The sequence below is a fragment of the Micropterus salmoides genome, unplaced genomic scaffold, assembly GCF_014851395.1.
Source record: "Micropterus salmoides isolate LMB-PRFRI ecotype aquatic unplaced genomic scaffold, ASM1485139v1 Ms_hic_scaffold_14, whole genome shotgun sequence".
Classification (NCBI taxonomy): Eukaryota; Metazoa; Chordata; class Actinopteri; order Centrarchiformes; family Centrarchidae; genus Micropterus; species Micropterus salmoides.
In genome coordinates this window covers 24,448,196-24,472,375 of record NW_024040485.1, presented here as the reverse complement: position 1 = coordinate 24,472,375, position 24,180 = coordinate 24,448,196, and the positions used below count along the sequence as shown (strand labels likewise).

Sequence of the window (24,180 nt, the reverse complement as noted above, 5' to 3'; positions counted from 1 at the left end):
GACAAAAATGCACAGTATTTGAAGGGTAAAATCTGCCCTGTGTGTTTGTTTAGGAGCTTGGTCGTAAAGGTCATAGTTATGTTAGGTTTAAATAGAAAAAAACTACTAAAATTTGTATGTAATTATGTAGGTCATGTGATATAAGTAACATAGGTCATGTGACTTCACTCATGAGACGTAGGTCACCTACGAAACATTATTTAACTTAGTTGTTACTGTTGAAGATTTTAGCCATGATGTTTGAATATGATATGTGTCCTGATATAGGCCTGATAAAGTACGGGACTAGACACATGAATACAATGGGCCCTTGCAAGAAGACTGTAACTGAAGCCTGTGAAGGTCATCATGTAATACTGCACACAAATTTGGAGTGCCTGTGTTGATGTTAACCAACTGTGTGATTGTATTATGCATGTACAATGTTTGGATGTTGCTAATATCAAGATGATGTCTTATTGAGCAGTGTCAGATTTCAGTCTTCTTTAGAAGTAGGGTAGAATACACTATTGTCTTAATATTGGTTATGTGTGGAGGTGGAGATGGTGAGTCTTAAAAGGAGGAGCTAGACAGATATTTCAATCGATGTAATACAGAGTTGGATGAGTCTGCCAGCTCGGACACACGACTTGGAACTCGGAAATTCTGACTTCTCATGTCAAGTGGAACGCACCACAATTGTTTTTATGCTAAGCTACAGCTTCTAAGCTGCTAAGCAGATACATATTAAATGGACAGACAAGCGAGTGGTATCAATCTTCTCACGTATAGCTCCACGAGAAAGGAAATGTGCATATTTCCTAAAGTGTTGAACTATTCCTTTAAAGGTCTACACATCATTCAGATTGCAGATAAAGGAAGAGTCAATGATGGACTGAAAATCTGCAAAAGAAATCAAGCGATCCAACTTTTTTCCACTTTTTTCCATCTGAATGGTGATCTAGTAAAACTGAGTGTGTCTGTACTGCTGACAAGATCTAAGCTATATAGGCATTTGGAAGTGCTTTATAAATATATACATACAGGTGTTGGACATGAGTTCTAAAACCATCTACTAATATGAATCTCAGAGTGCTGAATTGAAAAAAAAAAGACTGAAAAGCAGATGTTGTGGCTTGCATATAAGTTTAATGAACTGACTTTAAAAGATATCAAGCACAGATCACATTAATTCACAATAAAGTATGTGGACATGTTAAGACAAAACTGCAATGTACATGGCCGCAGTAAAGCAGATATTACACATATCACATGTAGCACATATTAACAATGCAATTAAAAAGTACAAAACAACTTTTGGGAGGAGTTGTGAGCTCAGACTCTGAATCAGATGAAGCTGATAAAGCCCTTTGTTGCAGTGCTTTGATAATAACCACATCATTGCGAGCTCAGGACTCATGTGACTAATGGTAAAAATGACACTTCCTGTGAGGCTGCAGTCACTGGCCAAAGTTGTTTATTAGCTTCATCACAGTGCATTATGTACATAATATGTTGACTGGAGTACTTTGCAGATCAAAAAATACAAGCCCAGATTTCAAGTACGCAAAAAGTGCCTTATCAAAACGTGGTAATTTTGATGTGCACTACAAAGTCATTCATGTTCACAGTTCAGCAAGGGACTCTAGAAGGAAGTCTAATAGATTGACTCTATCACTGGTCTTAGTGAAGATAAAGCCAAAAAATAGCCTGACCAAGTGGTGAGCCATCCAAGACATACAGTGTATGAGACACACATCTATATTTTATTTTTGCATGATACCAGATTGAGATCAGGAAGAGCTTGTCATAAGAATGTTGTGAATGAATAAGAAGAACCTTGTGTTGCAAAAATTAATAAATAAATAAAGTGTGCCCACCCCACGGTAGATTATCAGTCTTTCCTGCATTGCTGCATTTCCTGTATTATAACTATGTGCGCAAAGCAAATTATGTCAATTGGGCGATGCGAATGGTGCAAATACACAAAATTCACGTGAGTTGAAAATATTCAACTTGAGCATGTATTGCAGGGCTTGTGTGGAGAAAACTGGGCAGAGTGGAGGGACAGCTACTGAGTGCTCTGGAAGCTCTGGAGAAGAGAGCTGAGAGTGGCACAGGATCTTCTGGACAAATAAACTCCCACAGTCGCACAGGAATCTGCTCTGATCTGGTGCAGTTTACTGGCGAGAGGAGCTCAGAGTTCATTTATTTTATAAAATCAACTTTTTAATTAAAATTTTTAGGATTACAAAGTTGATTTATCTTCACTTGCAACTCTCAACCTGTCTACAGCAGCAAGCCATCGAGTTTCCCAGCTCCACTGTTGTTATTGTAGCAGTCAGTGGGCACCCAGAGCTCTGTGAAACTACTTCATATACAGAGACCGGACAAAACAGGAATTTGCTTGGAGAAAAGTAAGCGAGGAAGTTTAAATTCTTTGTATGTCCAGAAAATGGGTCTGTTACTTGATTCCAGCCATCGTTGTACTGTACTATCAGACAAGCTAGCATTGCATAGCCCTGATCCGAACGGCATTTAGAAAACAAACATTTTAAAAGTTGTCTGTTGTCCTCTTGCGGACAGACCTCACAAAGGATGATTCATACTTTTAACAAACTGGCATCATGATGAGTTATTTTGTAACCATTTTGATCCATTTATCTGATCCTTTTACAACAGTGGCTTCACATAAGATAAACAATGTGTGACAAACCACACAGATCAAAAAGATCACTGTACTCTAGTGACTTCCCCAATAAGACATGTTCGTAGAAACAAAAACAATAGAATATATGTCCACAACTATGTAGAAACATCTTTCTGTTCTTACACAAAACATCTTAAAGCACAAAGATGACCAGAGAATTAAGATCGAGGCCATTAGCATGGAACCTATTTCTCCATTGACAGGCAAACACAGGCTTCATAACACACAAATACACACAGTGATGGACCACTGAAGGAAAATAGGTCTACCCAAAGGAAACCACAGTAGCAGCAGAGATGGTGTGTGATATATTTGCACGGCATCTATTTTAAAAAAAACAAAAAACGTTCCCACGCTCACAAATTAAAAACATTACAATGACTTTCAAGATCTCTTGAGCACGAAGTGAAATATATGTACTTAATATTGGCATTTGTACACTCTACAGTGGCCTCTTCTTCATAATCTTGTTGACTAATACACCCAATGAAATTTTTTTAACTGATGGCCTACTAAAGTCATGTGCCATGTGGTGCATGTTTCTGTCATCGTGTTTGTCAACCTGATTGATGATGCTGGTCTGCCAGGTTAAAGGGCTGGCCTCAACAGACACAGCTACTGCTTCATGTTTCCATGTAGACGAACTCTGTGTAGGACACCAATGAAACTGTGTTAGAGTGGCTGAAAAGGCACACTTTGATGCACCACAAACATAACAACACACACTGAATTGTGTATGTGTGTATCTTTGTGTGTTTGTGCAGGTGTGAATGCCTGGACCAGATTTATCTTTACTATAGCTACAGGATATTTTTCAGGATGTTTTTGCAATTTGACACAAAAGAAAATACGTTACATCATAAAGTAGCACGTGTGTGTGTGTGGTGTGTGTGTGTTATACCTTGTCCCAAGTTGATGTATTGTAGCTGTGTTTTGATCAGTGGATCTGTGAGGGGGGATATAATGTCATCAGAGGCTGCACCCTCTCTGTAGTTCTCTATCAGTGTTTCCAGAGTCCTAAAACTCTGCGGTCTGACTCCTGAATCCTGCTAATTACACACACACACACACACACACACACACACACACACACACACACATACACACCATAAATTACATCCCTGTGTGAGTGTGGACATGTGTTGATGTGCATGCAAATGGTCACCCACCTGAAGATACCAGCCGTCAGTGGACGGTACAAGCCTGTAGGTGTGCACATAAGGTGCTTTCCTGAAAAACAGAAAGTCCGGGAAATTTAATGATTTGTTGTGAGTTTGAAACTGCACATTTTCCACTGTGATGATTAAATTTAAAAGACTATGACTCAATGATTTCAGTTTCGGGTTTGACACACCAGACCTCGGTTCCTCCTTATTCATTTGTGTACTGAGCAAAAAACCTGATGTTTAATTTCTCTTTTTTTTCCACATGCTATTAATTCTGTTTATCTTTCTGTATCTGGATTCATTATGTGAATATGTTTCCAAATGTGGGCAACTCTGATTTTGAAGTACTAAGAATTTAAATAAGAAAGACTTTCATGTGTCGTCCAAGGAGTCCCCAATATACAGTATGGTGGAATGTTACTAAGTACATCTACTAAAGTACTGTACTCACTTGCTTGAGTATTTCTATTATTATTATATCACTAAATTTCAGAGGCATTATTGTACTTTTCACACCACTACATTTTTGTGAAAACTATAGTTACTAGTTACTTTTCAGATCAAGATTTTATACGTCAAACATGTGATCAGTTTACCCACAGTATATAACTCTGTTAAAATAAGCTCTACTGTGACAACATTCATTTGCTGCTTAGATGGTAATGAACCAGGAATAAATTCCAACAATGAATATATAATAAATGTAATTTATTATATATTTATCATATTAATATATTATTTATTTATTTGAATGGAGAAATTTTGAATCATGAGTACCTTCACCTTATATTTTTCCATCGTGGTATTGCTACGTTTTGATAGGTTAAAGATGCAAGTTATTCTTCCACCACTGTCAGTATATTATGACACATATTTTCAACTTTCTACTTTACTAAAGTAGACATCGTGAAGTTTTAAGAACCCCTTTAAGAGGTCTCTGCAAAGCCTTCAAATGCGTTTAGGTAAAAATGAGACTAACACTGTTTTGTTTCAGGTCAGTAATTGAGTGTGGGAATACCCAGCAACACCTCTCATTCTCTTTCACTTTTTTCTGGTGTGTGCGTGTGTGTTGTGGGCACAGTCTAAATGCTCTGCACGACTGGTTCATCATAGTTTATAATAATGCTGTGCAGTGAAGATACAGACATTTCATAGAGGAGACAATGCAGATCTGTCTGTCTGTCTATCACAGTGTAGATTATTCACTTCACTGATGACACAGAACTGTACAACAACATGCTGAAATAAGGTTTTTATGTCAGGTTGACATTTCTGTCCATGTTCACGCTCCTTCTCTGTTGTTCATCCACATGAACTCTCTCTCTCTATGTGAGTCTGCATCACTTTTTTCATCAACTATTGTTTTTTTTATCATGCCTGCTTTCAGGGGGTGCTTCCCGTGTCCATGCTCCAAACTGAAACTTAAAAACATATATACGAAGCACCATGGCACAACTGAGACTGCCGGGGCTGGACCACCCTAACTATTGAAAATAAACGAGCTGTGAGAAAATAGAAACTGCTGTCCTGTAGGATGAACGTCTGTTCACAGTAAAAAGTACTGAATACAATCAAATGCATAATCTTTGTGTTCGAAAGTGGCCTGTTAAATTTCATTATGCGTTTGAAATAATTTAGTAAGCTGCATCACCTGCTCTGTGCTGCAGGGAAGGGGTCCACTCAGGGTTAGCTGAATGTAAGGGCCTTGCATGTTCGATTTACAGTGCTGGCAATAACCATTGAATATCTGTGATTTTCCTGCCCAAATATGTATTAACATGAACAAAAAGAAGATATTTCCATGGATTGAAGCTTCAGTATTTTTTGTCAGTCAACACATTTTCCAGCAAGGCAAACTACCAACTATGTGCCTCTCTATAGCAAAAAACTGCTATAGAGCAAAAAAAAACTGCTATAGAGAGGATAAAATGCTCTTCAACGAATATCCTTAACCCTTAAGAGTTCCTTTAAAAAAAAACGTATCTGTCCCTTGTGACAAAAAATGGCTTCTTCCCAAAAACTGCTGTAAAAATATCATAAATTTAACAAGTCAGTCTTTTTAAGCTACTTAAGCCTGAAATATACATATCATATGTTAATTATATTCTTGGGATTTTAACCCTTTAAATACCATTATGTTTGTAAAACTCCACTGTTGTTTATTGAAAAAATTGAATTGAATTGAATTATTATATAAATAAAATTATTATTATTATCAGGGCCTGAGATGGGTCAATGATTGGCAGCCACATGGATTTTGATACATTGTTGTTTTTTGCAATGTCACATTTTAAGAAAAACTCACACATTTGTCCCCAGGGACAAAAAATGGCTTCTTCCCAAAAACTGCTGTAAAAATATCATAAATTAATATTTTTTCCACTTTAAACGAGTCAGTCTTTCAAAGCTACTTCAGCCTGAAATATAAATATCGAATATTAATTATGTTTGGGGGATTTCAACCCTTTAAATGACATTATGTTTATAAAACTCCACTGTTCTTTATTGAAATAAACAAAAATAATTTCCATAAAATACAATTCAAGGAGTATTTGATTATTATTATTATTAGGGCCTAAGAGGGGTCACTGATTGGCAGCATAATTGATTTTGATGCATCGTTATTTTTTCTGCAGTGGCAGACCAAAGTTCATAATCTTAGCTTATAATGATACATGATTATTTCCAGATCCTCCTGTGTGCTGTCTTGCCATCTCCAGTGAGTGACAGTTGTAAAGACGAAAATGCCTTGTTGATGTCAGAGGTTGATGTTCTTCCCTTAGTACCAGCTTAGCATCGTTTAAAGGTGTCAGCCTATCTGAGTATTGTTGCTGACCATGTCAATCCCTTTATGACCACAGTGTACCCATCTTCTGATGGCTACTTCCAGCAGGATAATGCACCATGTCACAAATCTTAAATCATTCAGCACCTTGTTGAAAGTACGACAGGAAGAATTAAGGCCCTGTCCACACAAACACCATGACAAATACGTGACTTTTTCTAAGCAGCCTGGCCGTTCGTACACACGGAAACATAGTAAGCTATCAGGTCACTGAAACCAAACATTTTTAAATACCCCTGCCAGGGTGAAGATTTTAAGAAATGCTGGTTGTAGAGTTGTCGTGTAGACAGTAAAACTGGAGTTTTTGCCTTGCAATGTCAGAGTGTGCACCATTATCAGCTGTGTTTGATGTCAGATTGTGTGCCCCTGCCTGCTTTGTTTACGATATTATTAGGCTCTGATTGGCCAACATGGCTTTACGATTAGGGTCATATTGCCACCTGGTGGTTTGGCTGCACTCTTGGCTGTACCCATGGTTATACCCATGTACGTGTGGACTAGGCCTAAGTCAGTTCTGTAGGCAAAAGGCAGTCCAGCCCTGTACTAGGTGTACCTAATAAAGTGGCCGGTGAGTGTATAACCATGGCTGCACTCCACCTCCATGTTTTGGTTCTTATTACTCATCGTTTTTATTCTTGAATTAGTTTATAATGCAGAGTGTGGCCTTCTAAGAGAAAAGACTCTGAAGCTGAGGTTGGACACACACACACGCACACACACACTTTTTCTTTACACACACAAACACACACACACACACACACACACACAAACATATATATGTAGAATCTGAAGGGAATATTGCTGAAAAAATTAGGTGGTAACAAAACATGCTTTCCTTCTCAACCAGTATATGTAAAGCCATTTGACCCTAACTTGCCTTAACTTGTCAGCCTGTTTATTGCTACACTCAAATCTAACTGAATGAAAATGTTACCTTGGCTGATCATGTAGAAATGCTTCTATATGGTTACAGTATTTTATCGACTTCATATGTGATATTTGCCTTAATCTACACAAAATGTTTTTTTTTTAAATTGAAAGCTAGTAGTTCAAAATAAAATATTAACATAAAGGAATGCATCAGTTTAGGTTAGGATAAATGTGAGATCCAAAATGAAATGGTTTCAAAATTGAGCTATATATATTCAACACAGCCAAAATGGATTGAAAATAAAAAAACTGAATGGCACAAAATGTCGAACTCTTAAGGGTTAAACTAAGAGAAGATTGACACATGTGCCTATAAAGTCTTAAATAATGATCACTCAAAATATTATTATAGAAGAATTCAATGTTTCATATATTGTTTCACTATTTATGCGCACAATGCAGCAGGACAAACCCCACATAAAACTATGATACAGTCTATTTACGTGTAAAGTGAATTTATTCCGATTCTTTTCCAAGCATATATATTTCTGTAAATCACTGATTTCTCACAGATCTACCAATCTTTCACAAGTTTTTTATGATGATGTACAGACTTAACATAACAACATTTATTTCATTAATTTAATTCCTGAAAGTTCTTCTTGACTCCTGATGTGTGTAAAAGCCCCACATCAGCACTTCCGCTTGGTTTGCTCAGCTATTTTCTTTTTATTTAAATTTATTTAACTGACATAGAAATAAAGTTACTTTGCTGGACATAAAACATGCTCATTGAATTTCTCTATGAATAGACATCTAAAATGAAGAATGAGGGGTGGGTGCGACATAACTGAATGAAAAATGTCACCTTTGGTCACTTTGTACACCCCCACTCACAGCTCACCTCACACACAGACAATAGGCCCCCTGCACTGTCTCGCTGTCTCTCAGCAGAAAGCTGCCGTCATGTCCAAACATCTCCATCAGCCTCTCCGTGGCCTTGCTTCCAATCCTCCCGTAATAAATAGAACGGACGAGCGTACCCTCCTTCTCCATGTTGCCTCGGTGCCAGGTACCCATGTGTGCTTGGGGTTGAGAGTGCAGCAAATTGTAGCAGCAGAGGAGTGTGTGAAAGGCTATGAGGCAGGAAAAGCTTTTCTGGTTTTCACACTTTTCTGTTATGCAGCTGCGTCTCATATGTCATGTCTAACCAGAATACAGGCTTTTTATCTGTTGAAAAGTGAAAGTATATATTTAGCTTTCTTTTTTAATTTGATTCCTGTTTTGCAAACCACAAAACAGAAAAACACCCTCACAAAATACAATGAATTGCTCAGTCCTGCTAGATCACAACTCCACCCTTTTAAGTTCTGATAAACTGTGTGTGTAAACATAACTTTTTGTCACACCGTGTTATAAGAGGTTGTCTATTTCCACAATCTCTTATACAATCATATATATTCGGACTCGCCAGTTGGACAGCTGTAAGCCTTAAAGCACCATCAGGATGTCGTGCAGACATAATCTGTTGGCATTTAAAAAATGTATGAAAGTGGTTTATGATAAACACACAGGGCAGAGGACAATGAGTTAAAGGAGACATATAGGTGCATACAGCAGTGCCCCACACACAAACCACCAGCTAACCCACCCACGCTCGCATGCACAAAAACAAAGACATCAAACCTAGCTGTGGTTTGGTCGGGTGCTGTCACCAGTGTTTACAAAATCTAAGCTTTTACACAAGGACAAGATGTAGGTACTTCATAGCATATATACATTTTTTAAAGAAATTAAGTCCTTATTTAGACTTATTACAAGATCAAACTAACAAAAGTAGAATCAACATCATCTGATTTTTCAGCCTAAAACTATTACATTCTGTGATTATCTTATAATGACAAATGACAAAGATCACTGTAAGAAAAAGAGCTGGTGCTTTTCTTTTAATTACTTTCTTACCCTCGTACCCTCCATTCTCTACCAACCTTGAGCTAGAATTAACATGGTTTTAAAAAAAAATAGTTTTTAAAAAAGTTTTTCCTACTTAAAAAGGCCACTTGACTTGACAAACTCTCCAGCTGCTGGTTACTTTTATAATGGAGAAAATACTGGAAGGCACATGGCAGTCCAGTCTTCACTCAATGGATTTGTCTTACTTTAATTCAAATATTTCTTTTTGGCCTGTACAAACAGTGTGTATGAAAAAAATTCAAGCCATTAATTAAATACAAATGTTACAGAAACAAAGTAAAGTACAAAGTAGTAAAGTGAAATGCATGACATGAAGGAATGATAATAGATACATGTTTCCAGTGTGACCATTTCTATCTCCAAATAAAACTAAAATTTAATCACATTAATAAGTCAAGGGGCTACTATGACTAACATTGTTACAATGTTACAGTTTTCTCCTCTTACCTTTCAATATTTGGCATTTTGATTTTCTTGTTTTTATCATGAGATTTGTCACAATTCCGAAAAAGATAGAAGATATACTTTATTAATCCCGCAAGGGGAAATTTCAACAGTTTTTCAAATCCTACAAAAAAGCAAAGGGTATTACTAAACAAGAAATGAAACAACACAACAACTGAGATTTAAAAAATGAATACTAGTTAAAATAAAAGGGAACAAGGAAACAGAAATGAGGCAAAAGTTAGACTATAGGAACATCCCTAAGTGAAATAAACTGATAGGCCTATAAGAGCCTATAAGATAAATAGGCCATATATTGACATTCAGTGTACACTTTAGTTTGCCTGTTCATCTTTTAGAACAGATCATTTATGTAGACTATGTTTGATATGCCACTGTTCTGAGTTGTCAGTAAAAAACAACAACAACAACAAAGGCAGACTGTTCCCTCATTTCCTCTTTCTACTTTACTGGCTGCCAAGTCTGCTGCAGAAAGTCGAGCCAATGAAATGAGAGCAACAAAGATACGTTAGCCATAAACATTTGATTGTTTTCCACATTGCTTCCACATTTAGCTTCCACAAAACCCCGCTGTTGCGCAGCAGTAGATCAACAAAATAAGAAGGAATGGTTTAGCTGTACTCAGACACCCAAATGTATGCAGCCGACATTTCAGCAGAGACGAAATGTGCACTACATCACAAGGTAGGAGAAAGTTAAAAGTTGGAGTTGTACCCTGTTTATATCTATGGAACAACTCATAACCTAACACAGTCTGACCAGGAGGAGCACGCAAGCTGCAACTAGCGCCAGCAGAGGGCGCTGTGACGATCTTTGTGGACCATGAGTACTTTGTTCCAGTAATAGGGGGAGCAGAGCATCATGAACAGAATGATACTGAAGGACACTGATTGCCTCCTCTTGCCGCGGTTTGCTGGACCACTGAAGACATACACTTCTATACCAGTTTAGAAATATCACCTGCAAGCCACATGTATGAATATCCTGCTAACTACAACCAGTGTCAAACTGTTAAATATTGGCTCACAACATGGAGTGATGTGTAAAATGACTTAACTCCACTACTGTACTACAGTAACATTTTGAGATACATGAATTCAGTTGAGTATTTTCATTATACTTATTTATACTAATTTATACTTCTACTCCACTACATATTTGTATATAAACAACCCAGGGTAAAAAGTAGTAATAATAATAATATGACTAATAATATTAATAATCATAATAATAATATCTTTATTTGTGTAGCACTTTTCAATACATGTAACAAAGTGCTTTACATCAGTTAATGTAAAACATAGACACACAGTATAATGCACAGTGGTGGGCTACAAATAAAACATAAAATAAGTCCATGTACAAGTACAGCAGAAATAAATGAGCATCACATAGTAGTTTGAATAAAGTAAATAAAACATAAGTCAGTCAATATACAAATAATGGAGGAATAAATTACGCATCACACATTGAAAGCAATTATGTATAAATGAGTCTTAATAAGTGAGATAAGAACATGCTCTGCGATTCAAACTCCTCTGGCAGACTGTTCCAAAGAGTAGGGGCCCTACCAGAGGATGTGCTCATAAAAGCTCAGAGATACTGTATATGTGCTAACCCATGTCTGGTCTTAAAACTAATTAAAATTATTTAAAACTTAAATCCTAAAAGAAACAGGCAGCCAGTGGTCAAAGACTACCCATAGATTTCTGAAATAGGTAAAAGTATCTGCATCTATGGCCGGATTAACTGGCTACCCCAGGAGTTTAGGGAATACGCAGACACCCAGGTACTCACTGAACGTTTGGTGCTGTATCATTTGTGTCTGCACTCTATGAAGGGTATGTGAGTGACAAAGACATCTTCTTCAGGAAATCAGGCATTACACCTCTCCTGTCGCCTGACATGCGCATGTCATGGTTGATAAGGGCTTCCCGGTAGACAACCTTGTCCCTGTCAAAGTTTACCGGCCAGCCTCTTCGTCTAAAAGTGACCAAACGTCAGCGCATGATGTTACTGAGACTCAGCCTATTGCTCCTGGGACGGTCCATGTGGAGAAGTTATTTAGGAGAGCCCATGAAAACAGACTGTTTGACACTAACATTACCCTCTCCATCTCAGGGAGCATCAATCAGCTATAAACGCATGTCTGCTCTGCAACTATCAGAGTGGACCTCTGGGCAAAACATGGAAATAGGAAGTCTTAAGATGCCGTTTGCTCAAAGACTCTACCCAGTTCATTAAGCGCTCATAACCCAGAACCAGACTTACTGCCATAACTGCACTGCCATTGCACCGATCATCAGTAGCAGTGACTCGTGTATACACTAAAATGAGTGTGGTTGAGTAAGAAAGCATGTTTTGTTGCCACCTAATTATTCTCAGCAATATTTCCTTCAGATTCTACTTTTTAGGGTTCTGCAAAAGGACATCACTAATATATATATATATATATATATATATATATATATATATATATTATATATATATATATATATATGTGTATAAAGCCATTTGAATCGAACTTAACGTAACTTGTCAGCCTGTTTATTGCTACACTCAAATGAATAACCCACTCTCACTCATGTGATCTAACTGAATAAAAATGTTACTTTGGCTGACCATTGGAGAAATGCTCCTATATGGTTACAGTATTTCATTTACGTTATATCTGAAATTTGCCCTTAATATACACAAATGTTTTTTTGACATGTTGCTAAATGTTTCTGCTGTAACATTCTTAGTACGTCTGTCACTTCCAAAGTCATCAACACATATAGCTAACCTTCACGTCTTCTCTTCTGCATGAGTGGGCTGTTGTCCCTTTATGTTGTCACTCTGCTTCATATTCAGTGTGTGTGTGAGATTTACCTCCTGTACTGTAAATGTGTTTGGAAAATGACGTAGAGTTGCACCTGTAGATTTTGTTTTACAAAAGCTTCTCCTGCAATCAATTCATTTGATGACAATACCAGACTACAGACTATTTGTTAGACGTTTTAACAACTTTGAGAGGTTATGGCAGTTGGCGGTAATGTTTTGCATGTGAGGACTTACTGTACTGTATATATTATATGAAAGTAAGCTATGGATTTGACAATCCCACACTCTTTTCAGAATAATGTTTTTTATTTGACAGAAAAAGTCCCACACATTGTATATTGTGTTACCATGTTTTTCTCAAAATCTAAAAGCAGTATTTGATTGCAACCAACAGATATCTTTCATACACATTCAGCTGGAATTCTGACAGCAGAAATCTTTATTACACCATAGGGCAGTGCAGAAAAACACTGTATGGATTTAAAAGCTGTATGAAAGGGGTTTAGAAATACCTCATAATACAAAGAACAATGATATATGCATACAGCATTCTACCCTACCCACACATACAAAACCAAAGCCATCAAGCATAGCTGTGGTTTTATTTAATGTTTACACAGCTTCTTTAGTCAAAGACAAGAAATATTTAAATAGTAACAGTCTTTATTCAGGATTGTGTCTTTATCTTTAACAAGATAAAACTGACATGAATACTACATGTAATCATGCTGTATCTAATTATCATCATTACTCACATTTAAAGTATTGACAACACAGCCATAAAAATCGCTGCCACAAAATCGAGTGCCATTGGCAATGCAGCCACAAGTTGTATCCTCTCATCCGGGTTGATGGGAGCCTGAGCATGACGGCCAATGTCCATTTCCACAGGAGCCTAGGATGTAAATATGCACACACATACAATTAGAATGACTGACAAGAAAAGTCACATTATCAGTATGTTTACCACAAAAAGGCACTTGTCTAAATACCTGGTATGTGACATAGTACACACAGTACGCACAAAATTAACATGGCTGGGAATTTCATAGAAACAAATTCACTAAATCTGAATAACTGCTGAAACCATTTCCCCGCCAGGACCTGCTACGCGGACCTAAGGTCACGTCATGCAGTATGTGAGCATTCGAAAAGAGAACGCTCAAAAGCTTGGCTTGGCTTCACTAAAAAAGATAGACAACAACACAGCAAAATGAAACACCTGCAGCAAGGATATTTTGTGCAATGGAGGAAACACCTCCACTATGACAAAGCATTTGCTTCAGCACAGCGTAAATCTGAAGGAATGCACTGTGTTCAACGTGTTGTAGTCTCCCAGCTACAATGATCCCAGATACAACTATTATACTTATTAACTCCACTTTTAGCTCTGCTGTTGGAGATCTAAATCTTTAGCTGCTAAATGATGTTCACTAGCTAGCTTTGTTAGTCTGCTGTTTGGTGCTGGACAAGTAGTGCACAGATTTTAGAGCTTGTTTTGCTAAATACAGCTGCCTGCTGCTGAAAATGATGCTAATGAGAGCATTGAGAAGTAAATCTGTAAAGTTGAGACCAAACAAGCTCCGTAGAGCCGAAGGAAACTGTTAAATGGGGTGGTGACTGTCTGTAGGTTAGTCACAAGAACCAACTCCTTTCGACACTTTGTTACATTTATTCAAACTACGTTAAACATCGCTGCAAACCTGAAACCACATCATTACTTGACGCCGACCAAAAATGCTCAAGTAGTCTGTCTGAAGTGAGCAAACAAGGTTTACAAATGGCAAAAAGTGTGTCAAGCACTCATCATAACCGGTTGTGCTACTGAGCTAGCAGAGCAAAGAGCGGTGCCCCGACACCCCCAATCCCACTTTGAATGATTTCATGTGTGTGGACAGGCTGCATTGGTCTTTGAGATTATAATGATCTGGTTTGTTGTGAAGAATCTAGCAGTGTACCAATCAGGTCCAATCACCAACACTCGTAATTACAATGCTGAAGCGTTCCCTGCCTCCTGATCACTGTGTGCAATAACCATGAACACACACAGAATAAGCACGGCTGAAAAGAAGCCTAAGTTGAAAATATACTTTAAACACAAATGTAGATTCTTACAGAGCGCATGTTCTCTATGTGTCTGTCACGATTCGCAATCAGTTGCTGCTGCCTCCTGAGCTTGGCTTCGTAGAAGAGGCAAAGAGTGTCCCTTTCCCTGTAACACTCAGTGAGGCGTTTCTCCAGCTTCTTCACCTTCTGAGGAAGACTTGGGTATTATAGTTTTCTTTGACGAACTGAACAGCAGCATAAGATGTAAATGAAACATATATACAGAATTAATATGGTTACAAGAAAGCATCTTAGAAAAGAGATTTTATATGTGTGTTTCATGTCTTACAAAAAGTTTGTCCTCTAGTTCTTTTTCATGAATCGGAATTTCTTCTGCTGTTGCTGTATGTTGTCAGGAAAGGTCAGTCTAAAGTCAAGGTTCTGAATCTGAAAACAGAGTGATATAATACATGTATAAGTCTTCTTATTCCACTCAGGTCCTGAATGGAAGGTTTTGTTCTTGCCGATGAGTCGCACAACTAGAAAATCTCCCCAAATCAACTGACAGGTCTTTTAATACACTATTACTAGAAACAACAAAATAAATCTACATTTCCATGCTTATGGCATGACACTTTATATGGTTAATACAGAATCTCAGTCCACCAAAGTGGAGCACTTTGGTCCAGACTGAAATTCATGGTCCCCAGATGACGAATCTTACTGACTTTGGTGATCTTACGTCTAGCAACATCCGCAGGTGGACATTTATGACATTAAGTGAAATGTCTTGACAACCATTAGCTGGGTTTGCATGAAAATTGGTACAGACATTCATGATCGCCTGACTTTTCCTCTTGTGCCACTATGAGGCTGACATTTGTGGTTTTTGAGTGGAATATCTGGATAAAATACTGGATGGATTGCTATGAATCCCTTAACTTTCATCAGGTCAAAAATTTATTAATCCAATACTTTAGTTTATGATCAAATACCTGAAAAAACAAATGACATTCCCATCAGCCTCAGCTGTTCTATGTGTTTAGTGGTAACTAGGAAATTACCTTATGCAAAGTCATAGTGGTAGTTTGATTTGGATACTTAATTAATTACTTTGTTTCTGCATAATTCCTTTAAAGTAGATAGGGTGCAATAAACAGTCCATGAGAAATAAGGGAAAGCACACACCTCATTGATGTCTCCAGACAGGTATTTGAACACAGGATCATGTTTTGCCAGCACCTCACCCAGATCTCTGATTTGACTAAGGTATCCATTCAATTCCTCTCGTTTCAGCTGGTAATTTGGAGAATGCATGATATTGTTTCGGACATTGGCAACCTATACACAGTGGTTAAAGAATTGAATTTTAATGCAGGCAAACTTACAACTTGGTCATTCTAATAACTTTTCCTGTTGATCAGAACTGACAGCAACCTCTGCACACTGATATTTCATGTTCCTAACCTCATATGACAACTAAAATACAGATTAATGACAACAGGTGTATTGTTGTGTAACTGACTGGCATTCAAAATGAGTGACTGCAGTTAGAGACATCCCACAACATATGTTTATTTCTATGTGTGTGTACAAATAATAATTTACCTGCTCACACAATCCACCCAGCTTAAACTTCTTGAAGTGATTGCATTGAGTCATGAGAGACAGAAGCGCAACAATGTCAAACTGACCAATTGATTTATGGTTCTTATGACCGCCTGTCATGTACACCTGAAAACAGAAGCCGGTATCATTAGTGTGACACCTGCTGAACAAACAGACCAAATCAATTTGACATTAAAAAAAATATCACTGTGATAGCAAAATCTTGTACTGCTCAAAGAAAAGACTGCAAACTCACCTTTGCCACTTCCCATTTATCTTGGGACCACATGTGGGGTTCACTGTTCATCCACATTACCTTTCCACCCTGACTGTTGTTGTTGGTCCATATCACATCTCTCCAATGCGAACACACCTCACAATCTAATATAGGAACCTGCAATCAGCAGCTTAAAATTAGAACTAGACAAATAATCTTATTTTGGGATTTAGGAGGCTCTTTAAAAAACACATTGTTATGACAAATTATGAAAGAAATGCTAGAGGGCTTTCCGAGAGATGATTCTGAGCTTTCCATTACAGAGAGAAAGCGTTTATCTTTTCACCAAATCAATTTTGGTAATGTTTAGGATTAGATGCGATCGCAGCACAAAGAACACTTGGCCATCTAGTCATTTTGTGAAGTTTTTTTTTTGGACACTTGAGGAAAGAAAGACAAGAAACCCTCACATACACAGCCACCACCATATGCAAAACTATGTTAAACAGTTGTTCTGTGACTGTTTGCCATTTGGTGCAGAGCAGGCAGAGGAGCTCTGACCTCATACACAATACTGCCTAATACTGATCTTTTTGTAACAACCTACAATTATTAACAAAATAATTATTATCTAAAAGAAACACACAGCCACTGAGGAAAACACTGATGCAAGGGAACAGACAATTACTTCATAGACTTCCTAACTTGATCATGGAATGTCAGCAACTCCCACTGTATTTCCGCTGCCTTGTGGTGAAGATTGTGCAGTATAAACTGAAAGAAAGAAAGAAAACTAACTTTGGACAGACGCTGGATAATAATGGGTTATAAAGACAAAATCATATAGGCCTACCAATGAAGACATATCAGAAATAATTGTATTTTCTACTTTGATCTCCATAGCCTATTTATAAAATTATTCTTTATTTTCGTGTTTTAGGCATATCTACTAGAAATATAACAGGCCTACGCGCAAAGGAAAAACAGTTCAGAAGGCTAGCTCAGCTGGCCCACGCAGACACAAACGTTGCTGGCTGATGTCTTTCCTTTCCACTGTTTCATTTTTAGTTCATCACACATGCACAACGGTCACATTTAAGTTCATACCTGGTTTGGCCGTAGTTTCCAGTTTTTTAAATGGCATTTATTGCCGCACACATCCGAGCATTCCCTGCGCAGTGCTTGGTGGAAAATGTCGATCTGCTTATTAATAAAACACTCAAGCAGGTTCTGAAGAAGCCTCAAACCAACAACGCCTTTCAACCAGTTCTTATGGTTTTCTTCATCAAATATCCGAAAAACCTCCATGCTTACAACTTCCAGCTGAACTGCTATGTCCCTCAAACTAAAGTTTTATCGGATGGCAGACGCACTGTGATCTGCATGGCTGATGCAAGATGAAATATTTTTTCAAACTCATAGATTACGATTATAGACTTCTTGCTCTCGGTTTAATTTGTTTACTTTACTTATTATTTTGACCAAATTATATATTTCTTAATCTAAATTTGAGCAACTCCTTGATGTTCATTTTTAATCACACTGTGACTGCAGTTTGTTCTATGGTAGTCTTAATAAAAACCAGTAGTGGAAAGTAATGAAGTAGCCTTAAAGTAGGCCTACTGTTGGCTTCTTAATTACAATTTTTAGTTACTTGAGTAGCCTTTTCTTTATAGGCCTACATGTACTCCACTCACAGACAGTATAGTCACATTTAGAGTTGTTATAACAGTTACTCTGCAGATTCATATGTAATAAAGGCCTACAAAACATGTAATTGGCTGTGAACCCAGGATACAAATAAGGTAAAAGTAGCTTCACTTGGACCAGCTACAACTTTAAAATACAGATTCATCCACAGGTAGCTGAAGTAGCTACAGACTGACACTTCATTCACCAGAAATCATGACACTAGTTTAGACTCCCACAATATTTTGTGAACACCAGAGTTGGGCTTGTTATTCAGGCAGTTAAAATGTGGCTATGATTTAATAAAAACCATACAAGCTTCTTCAACAGAGTCAGGAATGTTTATATATAATTAAGATTCAATTATTGTCTACAGTGTAGTTTGCGTATAAAAGAACCCTTTTTGTACCAAGAGAAGAATAGGTGTGAAGGTACACAACCAGTCAAACTCACACTCACACCTACGGACAATTTAGGGTCACCAATCAACCAAGGCCGCTTGTCTTTGGATGGTGGGAGGAAGCCGGAGCACCTGGACAGAACCCACGCAGACACGGGCAGAACATGCAAACTCCACACAGACAGGCCGGGGAAACCGGGGTTTGAACCCACGACCTTCTTGCCGTGAGGCCACAGCTATCCATCGGACTACCGTGCCACCCCTATTATAATTAGTTAATGAAATAAAGTGTGTCAATCAGGAAAGAGTCAATGGATTGTGTTCAGTCAATAGAGTCAATAGATTTCTTTATTTACATTGCATTACAACACTATATACTGTACATGCACATCCACAAATCCCTTGATCTGCCTAAATTCTTAACCTATTAACCTCTTCCTTCTTCTTATTCTCTGGCCTGCAGCGAGTGGATGGCTTGGAGCTCTGCAGAAAACCTCTCACCCAGATCTCTGTTGGCCTGGAGGAAACCATCCAGCGTCATCAGCTGCTCAGCATCCTAAAGAGGAGACAGAGTCAGATGAAGTCTCGTGGCATCTTCATTTGTATTATGTGCAAATGTGCCACTGGACCACATGGACATCTGTATTTGTTCTTCGCACCCATGTTGTTGTATCATCATCAGCAGCATGCAGTAACTCCTGCAGCCTCTCTTGCAGCAACTCAGCCTCCCATTGGCTGATCAAGTCGGCGCTGGTCTCCCATTGGCTGACAGAATCAATCTCAAATCCATCCAGATCAGCAGAATCCATCCGGTCCAAACCAGAGATACATACTGACAAATCAACAGTCAGCATCTGGACAAACAAAATGCACACGCACACAAACCGTGATGCAAAACAACTCTAATGCAGCGAGGGGACCTGAGAGTTTCCAAACACCGGACATGTTTCACCTCCTCTATCTGTCGTCCTGCTGTTGCCATCTGTGGTACGTGGCTGAACTGCCGCACGAGGTTCCTCAGGGCGACCCGGTAGTGCTTCATCCATTCATCCTTCATGTGAAACTCAGAAGAATGCATCAACTCATTCCTGTAACGGATCACCTGGAACCACACACACATAACAGAACATCATAATCAATCATCAGTGTTTTATTATTCTTTTTATTTATTCTGATTTTGGTTCTCGTCCTGGCATCAGTTTTTACATACACATATTCCAGCCTGTGGCACAGAGTGTTCATAGTACGTTTTATGCATCGGTCTGCTGGATTATAAGGTTTGGTAATGTAATGTTATGACTTAACAACTTGATAATGACTGACCAAAAGCAGAACAGCATGCCCATTTAAAAATCCTTTTTATGTTTACCTCTCTCACAAATTTTGTATCCACAGACTGGAAACCACCACAGTAGTTGATTAGGTTGAGCAGAGCAGATGCATCGCATTGATCTGCCCCCTTCACTTTCCCCTGACCCCGCGGCATGTAGGCCTGCAGAGGCAGAGAGAGAGAAAGAGACCTTAGACAAACACATTCAGGTGAATCTTAAGAAACCTTTGAGTCATATTTTTCTAGCAAGTCAAAAAATACTTCTATTGGGTGATATAATGCAGCACATTTCACTTTACTTGACTCTGATATGAGATCATTTGACGAAATCGGGCTTCATTTGTTATATAAAATCATAATATACTCAGGACTGCAACTACTGATATTTTTCATTACTGATAATTGATTATTTCTCGTATCACTTAATAAATTCTTCAGTGTATGATATTTTTTCATCTTGTCAGCTCAACATACAGTATCTATGACTTTTTATAGTGAAAGACCCTTTCATATGTGCAAGATCAGAAATCATTGCATGCTGATCATATAATCAATGTGTAGTCCACATGTGACATTTCTTAACATTTTTTATAGAAATATATATATATATATATATATATATGTGTGTGTAATTGTCAGATTAATTAAAGTACATTGGCTTAGTTACTTTAAACCAGTGGTTCCCAACCTTTATTTGTCTGATGTAACCCCACAGTCCTGTCAGATGAGCTCAGGGGGCTTTCACACCTACCTTGTTTGATCTGAACCAAAATTGCAGGTGTGAAACCTCCCCTGGACCACAGTCCAGACCAAACAGACAAAATTTGGTCAGACGAAAAGAGGTAGTCTTGGTCCGGATCAAACTGAACCATGGTTTAGTTCATTTCTAGTTTTGAAAGCATTTTATGGATGGTTCGGACTTTCAGACCATTTACAGGAAGTTCTGCGGTTACCATGTGAAAAAGTAACAAACAAATGCACAGAGAAATGCACAGAAATGAGGACACAATTATAAATCTCCAGTGACAGCTCATCTTTTGATACAGATGGCCATTAGGCTATGGAAGCAAATTGCCACTTGCATCTTTGGTGTCTCCTCGAACAGAGATGCAAAAGGATTGCTTGCTGTCTTCTCATCCTTTCTTGCCTGGCGTTGACAAAATAATGTTCGCACACTGAGGACATTTATTTGGCGAATTTGAACGAGCCTCGAGTAGGCTATAAGCTAGTTGGTGCTTCAGGTAGTAATGCCATAATAAAAATACAGTGGCAACGATATTAAATGTTCATCCCTCATTCATTCATTAGTGTTAAAGGTACCTGCGGAACTGTTTACCGACCAATCAACGTCAAGTATAGGGAGACGCATCCCACATAGATCATGACGACAGGACGCAGTTCTGTCATGTCAAGTCCTTTAGTGTGGTCACATAAATGCAGTGTGAAACCAAACTAAAACTAACAAAACTAACCGAATGTATCAAAATTACTTTAGTTCTGGAACTGGATGTTATTTAACACCTTTAATATTATGAAAAGAGTGATGTTTACACATTTTTAATTATGGCATGACGCTGGCTGCACAGGATCGCCACGACCTCAGTCAGTTGGTTTAATGGTTCTTGTGACATTAAATAGAGTGACAATAGATCAATCAATTAATTGACTAGTTGGACAACAGAAATTGAATTGCCAACAATTTTGATAATCAGTTAATCCTTGTATTAATTTCCATGCATATACTGAAGGTGAAATACTTTTTTGGTTCCAGGCAAATTTCAAGATTTGATGCTTTTCTTTTGGTTTTGGACTGCTGGTCGAATCAAACAAGCAAGCAAAATAGATCACCTTGGACTTTGGGAAACATCACCTGGCATTTTTTCACTATTTTCTAACATTTTATAAACAAAAGAATGAATTTGTGGATTTAGAAAACACTGTTGATTAATCGATAATGACAGAAATCATTAGTTGCAGCCCTAACTTAATATACTAAAGAGCACCCTCACAATGATTTGTAATCCTAGTAGGATTTATTTTCCTCCTAAACACAATATGAACTCTTTTCTCTTCTCTTAATATCTTTACTCTATTTCCCGGTGAATCACTGCTCTAAACAAGATGGTGAGATGACTGGTAGACTCTTATCATACACGTGGCATTGTTAGTGTTTGTATTTCAAAATAGGACCACATTTCCCATAATTCCATGTCTGCTTGCTATGCAACTTGAGCAACCACTGAGCTTTTTCAGCAGTCACTCTCATTTGTTTATGACAACTATCTTGTATCATACACAATGTAGTAATGGCCTGGTGATATTAAATGCCAGTTACAGCAGATTAAGGTTAAGTGAGTGTGTTTGGATCGGTGTGAGATTACCTTGGCCAGTTCCCAGTGATCTGTTCTCCAGTGGGGAGGGAAACAGTTGTCCCAGTTCACTGTGGAACTGGGCTGTCTGTGGTATCTCAGGATCACTCTCTGCCACTCTGAACACACCCTGCATGGTGAGGAAAGCTAGACACAAACACACACACACACACACACTTAAAATTCAAGTTACAGTGAGAATAAGTGTGAAATAAAATATGGTCGCAGTAAACTCATATTAACTGATTCTCAGGATATTCAAAACCACATTTTAACTATAGTGCCAACAAATAAATTAAGATTAACAGACTCATCTGACCTTATTTCCTCTCGGTCTGCATGAAGAAGTCTCACACGGTTTCCGTAGCAGAGCGTTTTGGTTGAGCAGGTCTCGGTGGAAAGTGCTCATGTGGTGGGTGATGAAGGGATGCAGGCCGTCCTTCAGCAAGAGCAGACACCGTCCTGCTTTCAGCCAGTTGGTGTACTCCCTGTCGTTGAGACGGACCGCCAGCTCCTCACGAACCATGTTGGCCTCTCTTCCTGATAGGAAACTTAACAAAGTCGCAGAACAAGTTCAGACCAAGTCTGTTGTTTAGTATGTTTAGCTCCACCCTCTCAGTGCAACAGAGCGGCCACAAGATGGCGCCGTCTGCTTTAGAAACGCTGCTCTCTGTGTTGTTTATCAGGAGGCCTGCAGAGCCATGAGACAAGAGTGTGAATTGTTCTGGTTACACTGGGGTCCAGTGGGATGTAGGCTACCCACAGTTTCAGACCAATCTCTCTTTGTTAAGGGCGCTGCTTTGAGCTGTCACACAGAGCAGGCTGTTTAAAACAGCATGGTTTGGTAGCATCAGCTAGCTGCAGGTTTCCTGCAGAGATCCATTAGAAGCCTGTCTATGAAGATTCTCAGTCATCCAGGTCATAGTTATCCAACGAAGGTTAAAATCAAGGGCAACTGGACTTGGTTGAAGATAGTGGAAGACGTTTCGTCCCTCATCCGAGACCCGGGATAACGACCCCACTGAGGTTTAATAGCTGAGTTTCCCTGCCAGTCAGTCAGAACTGAAGAAGTCCTTCGGATGAGGGACGAAACGTCTTCCAGTATCTTCAACCAAGTCCAGTTGCCCTTGATTTTAACCTTCGTTGGATAACATTAGAAGCCTGTGCTTCAAGAATTCTTTGCGTACAAGCCTTTCTGGCCTTATCTGTACCAGAGACCATGGTTGCAGCTCCAAGCTGTTTAGTACCAACTTTTTCAGGATGGACTATCAATGTGTAGAACTACCACCTTCTTTCCCAGGAGACTGCTGTCCTTAATGCATTTTTTCTGAGTTTTTGATGTATTTGTGAGTATGTGGGTGTGTTAATTCTGCCCATGTATGCAATCAAGAGCATACATGGGCGTAATTAATGATTTTGGGGTCCAAGGGCAAAGTCAAGATTGGGCCCCTGGAATTCCAAACCTGGTCCTTTTTAAATCCAACTGTTTCATATGTTGCCAATATAACTACAACATTTGGGTAAAGCTATTAACCTGTTTTAAAGGGGAACACCACAGCTGTGCGAAGTGCTTGAGGCTGAAGACTATAAGTTTGAAAATGAAAAGAAAGTCTGGGGGTGTGGAGAAAGAAGTGAGCTTACCAGACCTCTGTAGCCTGCTCCTCATCTCTGCTCGTGGCTAGCGGCTAG

The 24,180-nt window shown here is 38.5% G+C and overlaps 2 protein-coding genes and 1 pseudogene across 4 annotated transcripts; all 3 read right to left on the bottom strand.

Annotated features, from left to right (window-relative positions):
• Positions 1 to 1,108: 1,108 nt before the first annotated feature.
• Positions 1,109 to 9,547, bottom strand: LOC119902993 (annotated as a pseudogene).
• Positions 9,548 to 13,248: 3,701 nt separating this feature from the next.
• LOC119902444 (uncharacterized protein CXorf38 homolog) lies at positions 13,249 to 18,973 on the bottom strand. Of its 3 annotated transcripts, XR_005444329.1 has the most exons (7): positions 17,811 to 18,973; positions 16,743 to 16,880; positions 16,487 to 16,612; positions 16,067 to 16,219; positions 15,228 to 15,325; positions 14,948 to 15,123; positions 13,249 to 13,727 (listed from the first exon to the last, which is right to left on the bottom strand). XR_005444329.1 is itself a non-coding variant. In XM_038718634.1 (6 exons), the coding sequence occupies exons 1-5, from the start codon at positions 18,009 to 18,011 to the stop codon at positions 15,242 to 15,244; spliced, it is 702 nt and encodes a 233-aa protein (XP_038574562.1). In that variant the 5' UTR covers positions 18,012 to 18,973; the 3' UTR covers positions 13,249 to 13,727; positions 15,228 to 15,241. The 3 variants fall into 3 exon arrangements, 2 of the variants coding, with proteins under 2 accessions (XP_038574562.1, XP_038574560.1); XM_038718634.1 differs by lacking the exon at positions 14,948 to 15,123; XM_038718632.1 differs by lacking the exons at positions 14,948 to 15,123; positions 15,228 to 15,325.
• Positions 18,974 to 19,108: 135 nt separating this feature from the next.
• Positions 19,109 to 23,087, bottom strand: LOC119902443 (uncharacterized protein CXorf38 homolog). The gene is made up of 6 exons (XM_038718631.1): positions 22,811 to 23,087; positions 22,504 to 22,638; positions 20,162 to 20,284; positions 19,745 to 19,894; positions 19,452 to 19,646; positions 19,109 to 19,348 (listed from the first exon to the last, which is right to left on the bottom strand). Exons 1-6 carry the CDS (start codon positions 23,015 to 23,017, stop codon positions 19,238 to 19,240), a joined length of 921 nt encoding a protein of 306 aa, XP_038574559.1. The 5' UTR covers positions 23,018 to 23,087; the 3' UTR covers positions 19,109 to 19,237.
• Positions 23,088 to 24,180: the final 1,093 nt, after the last annotated feature.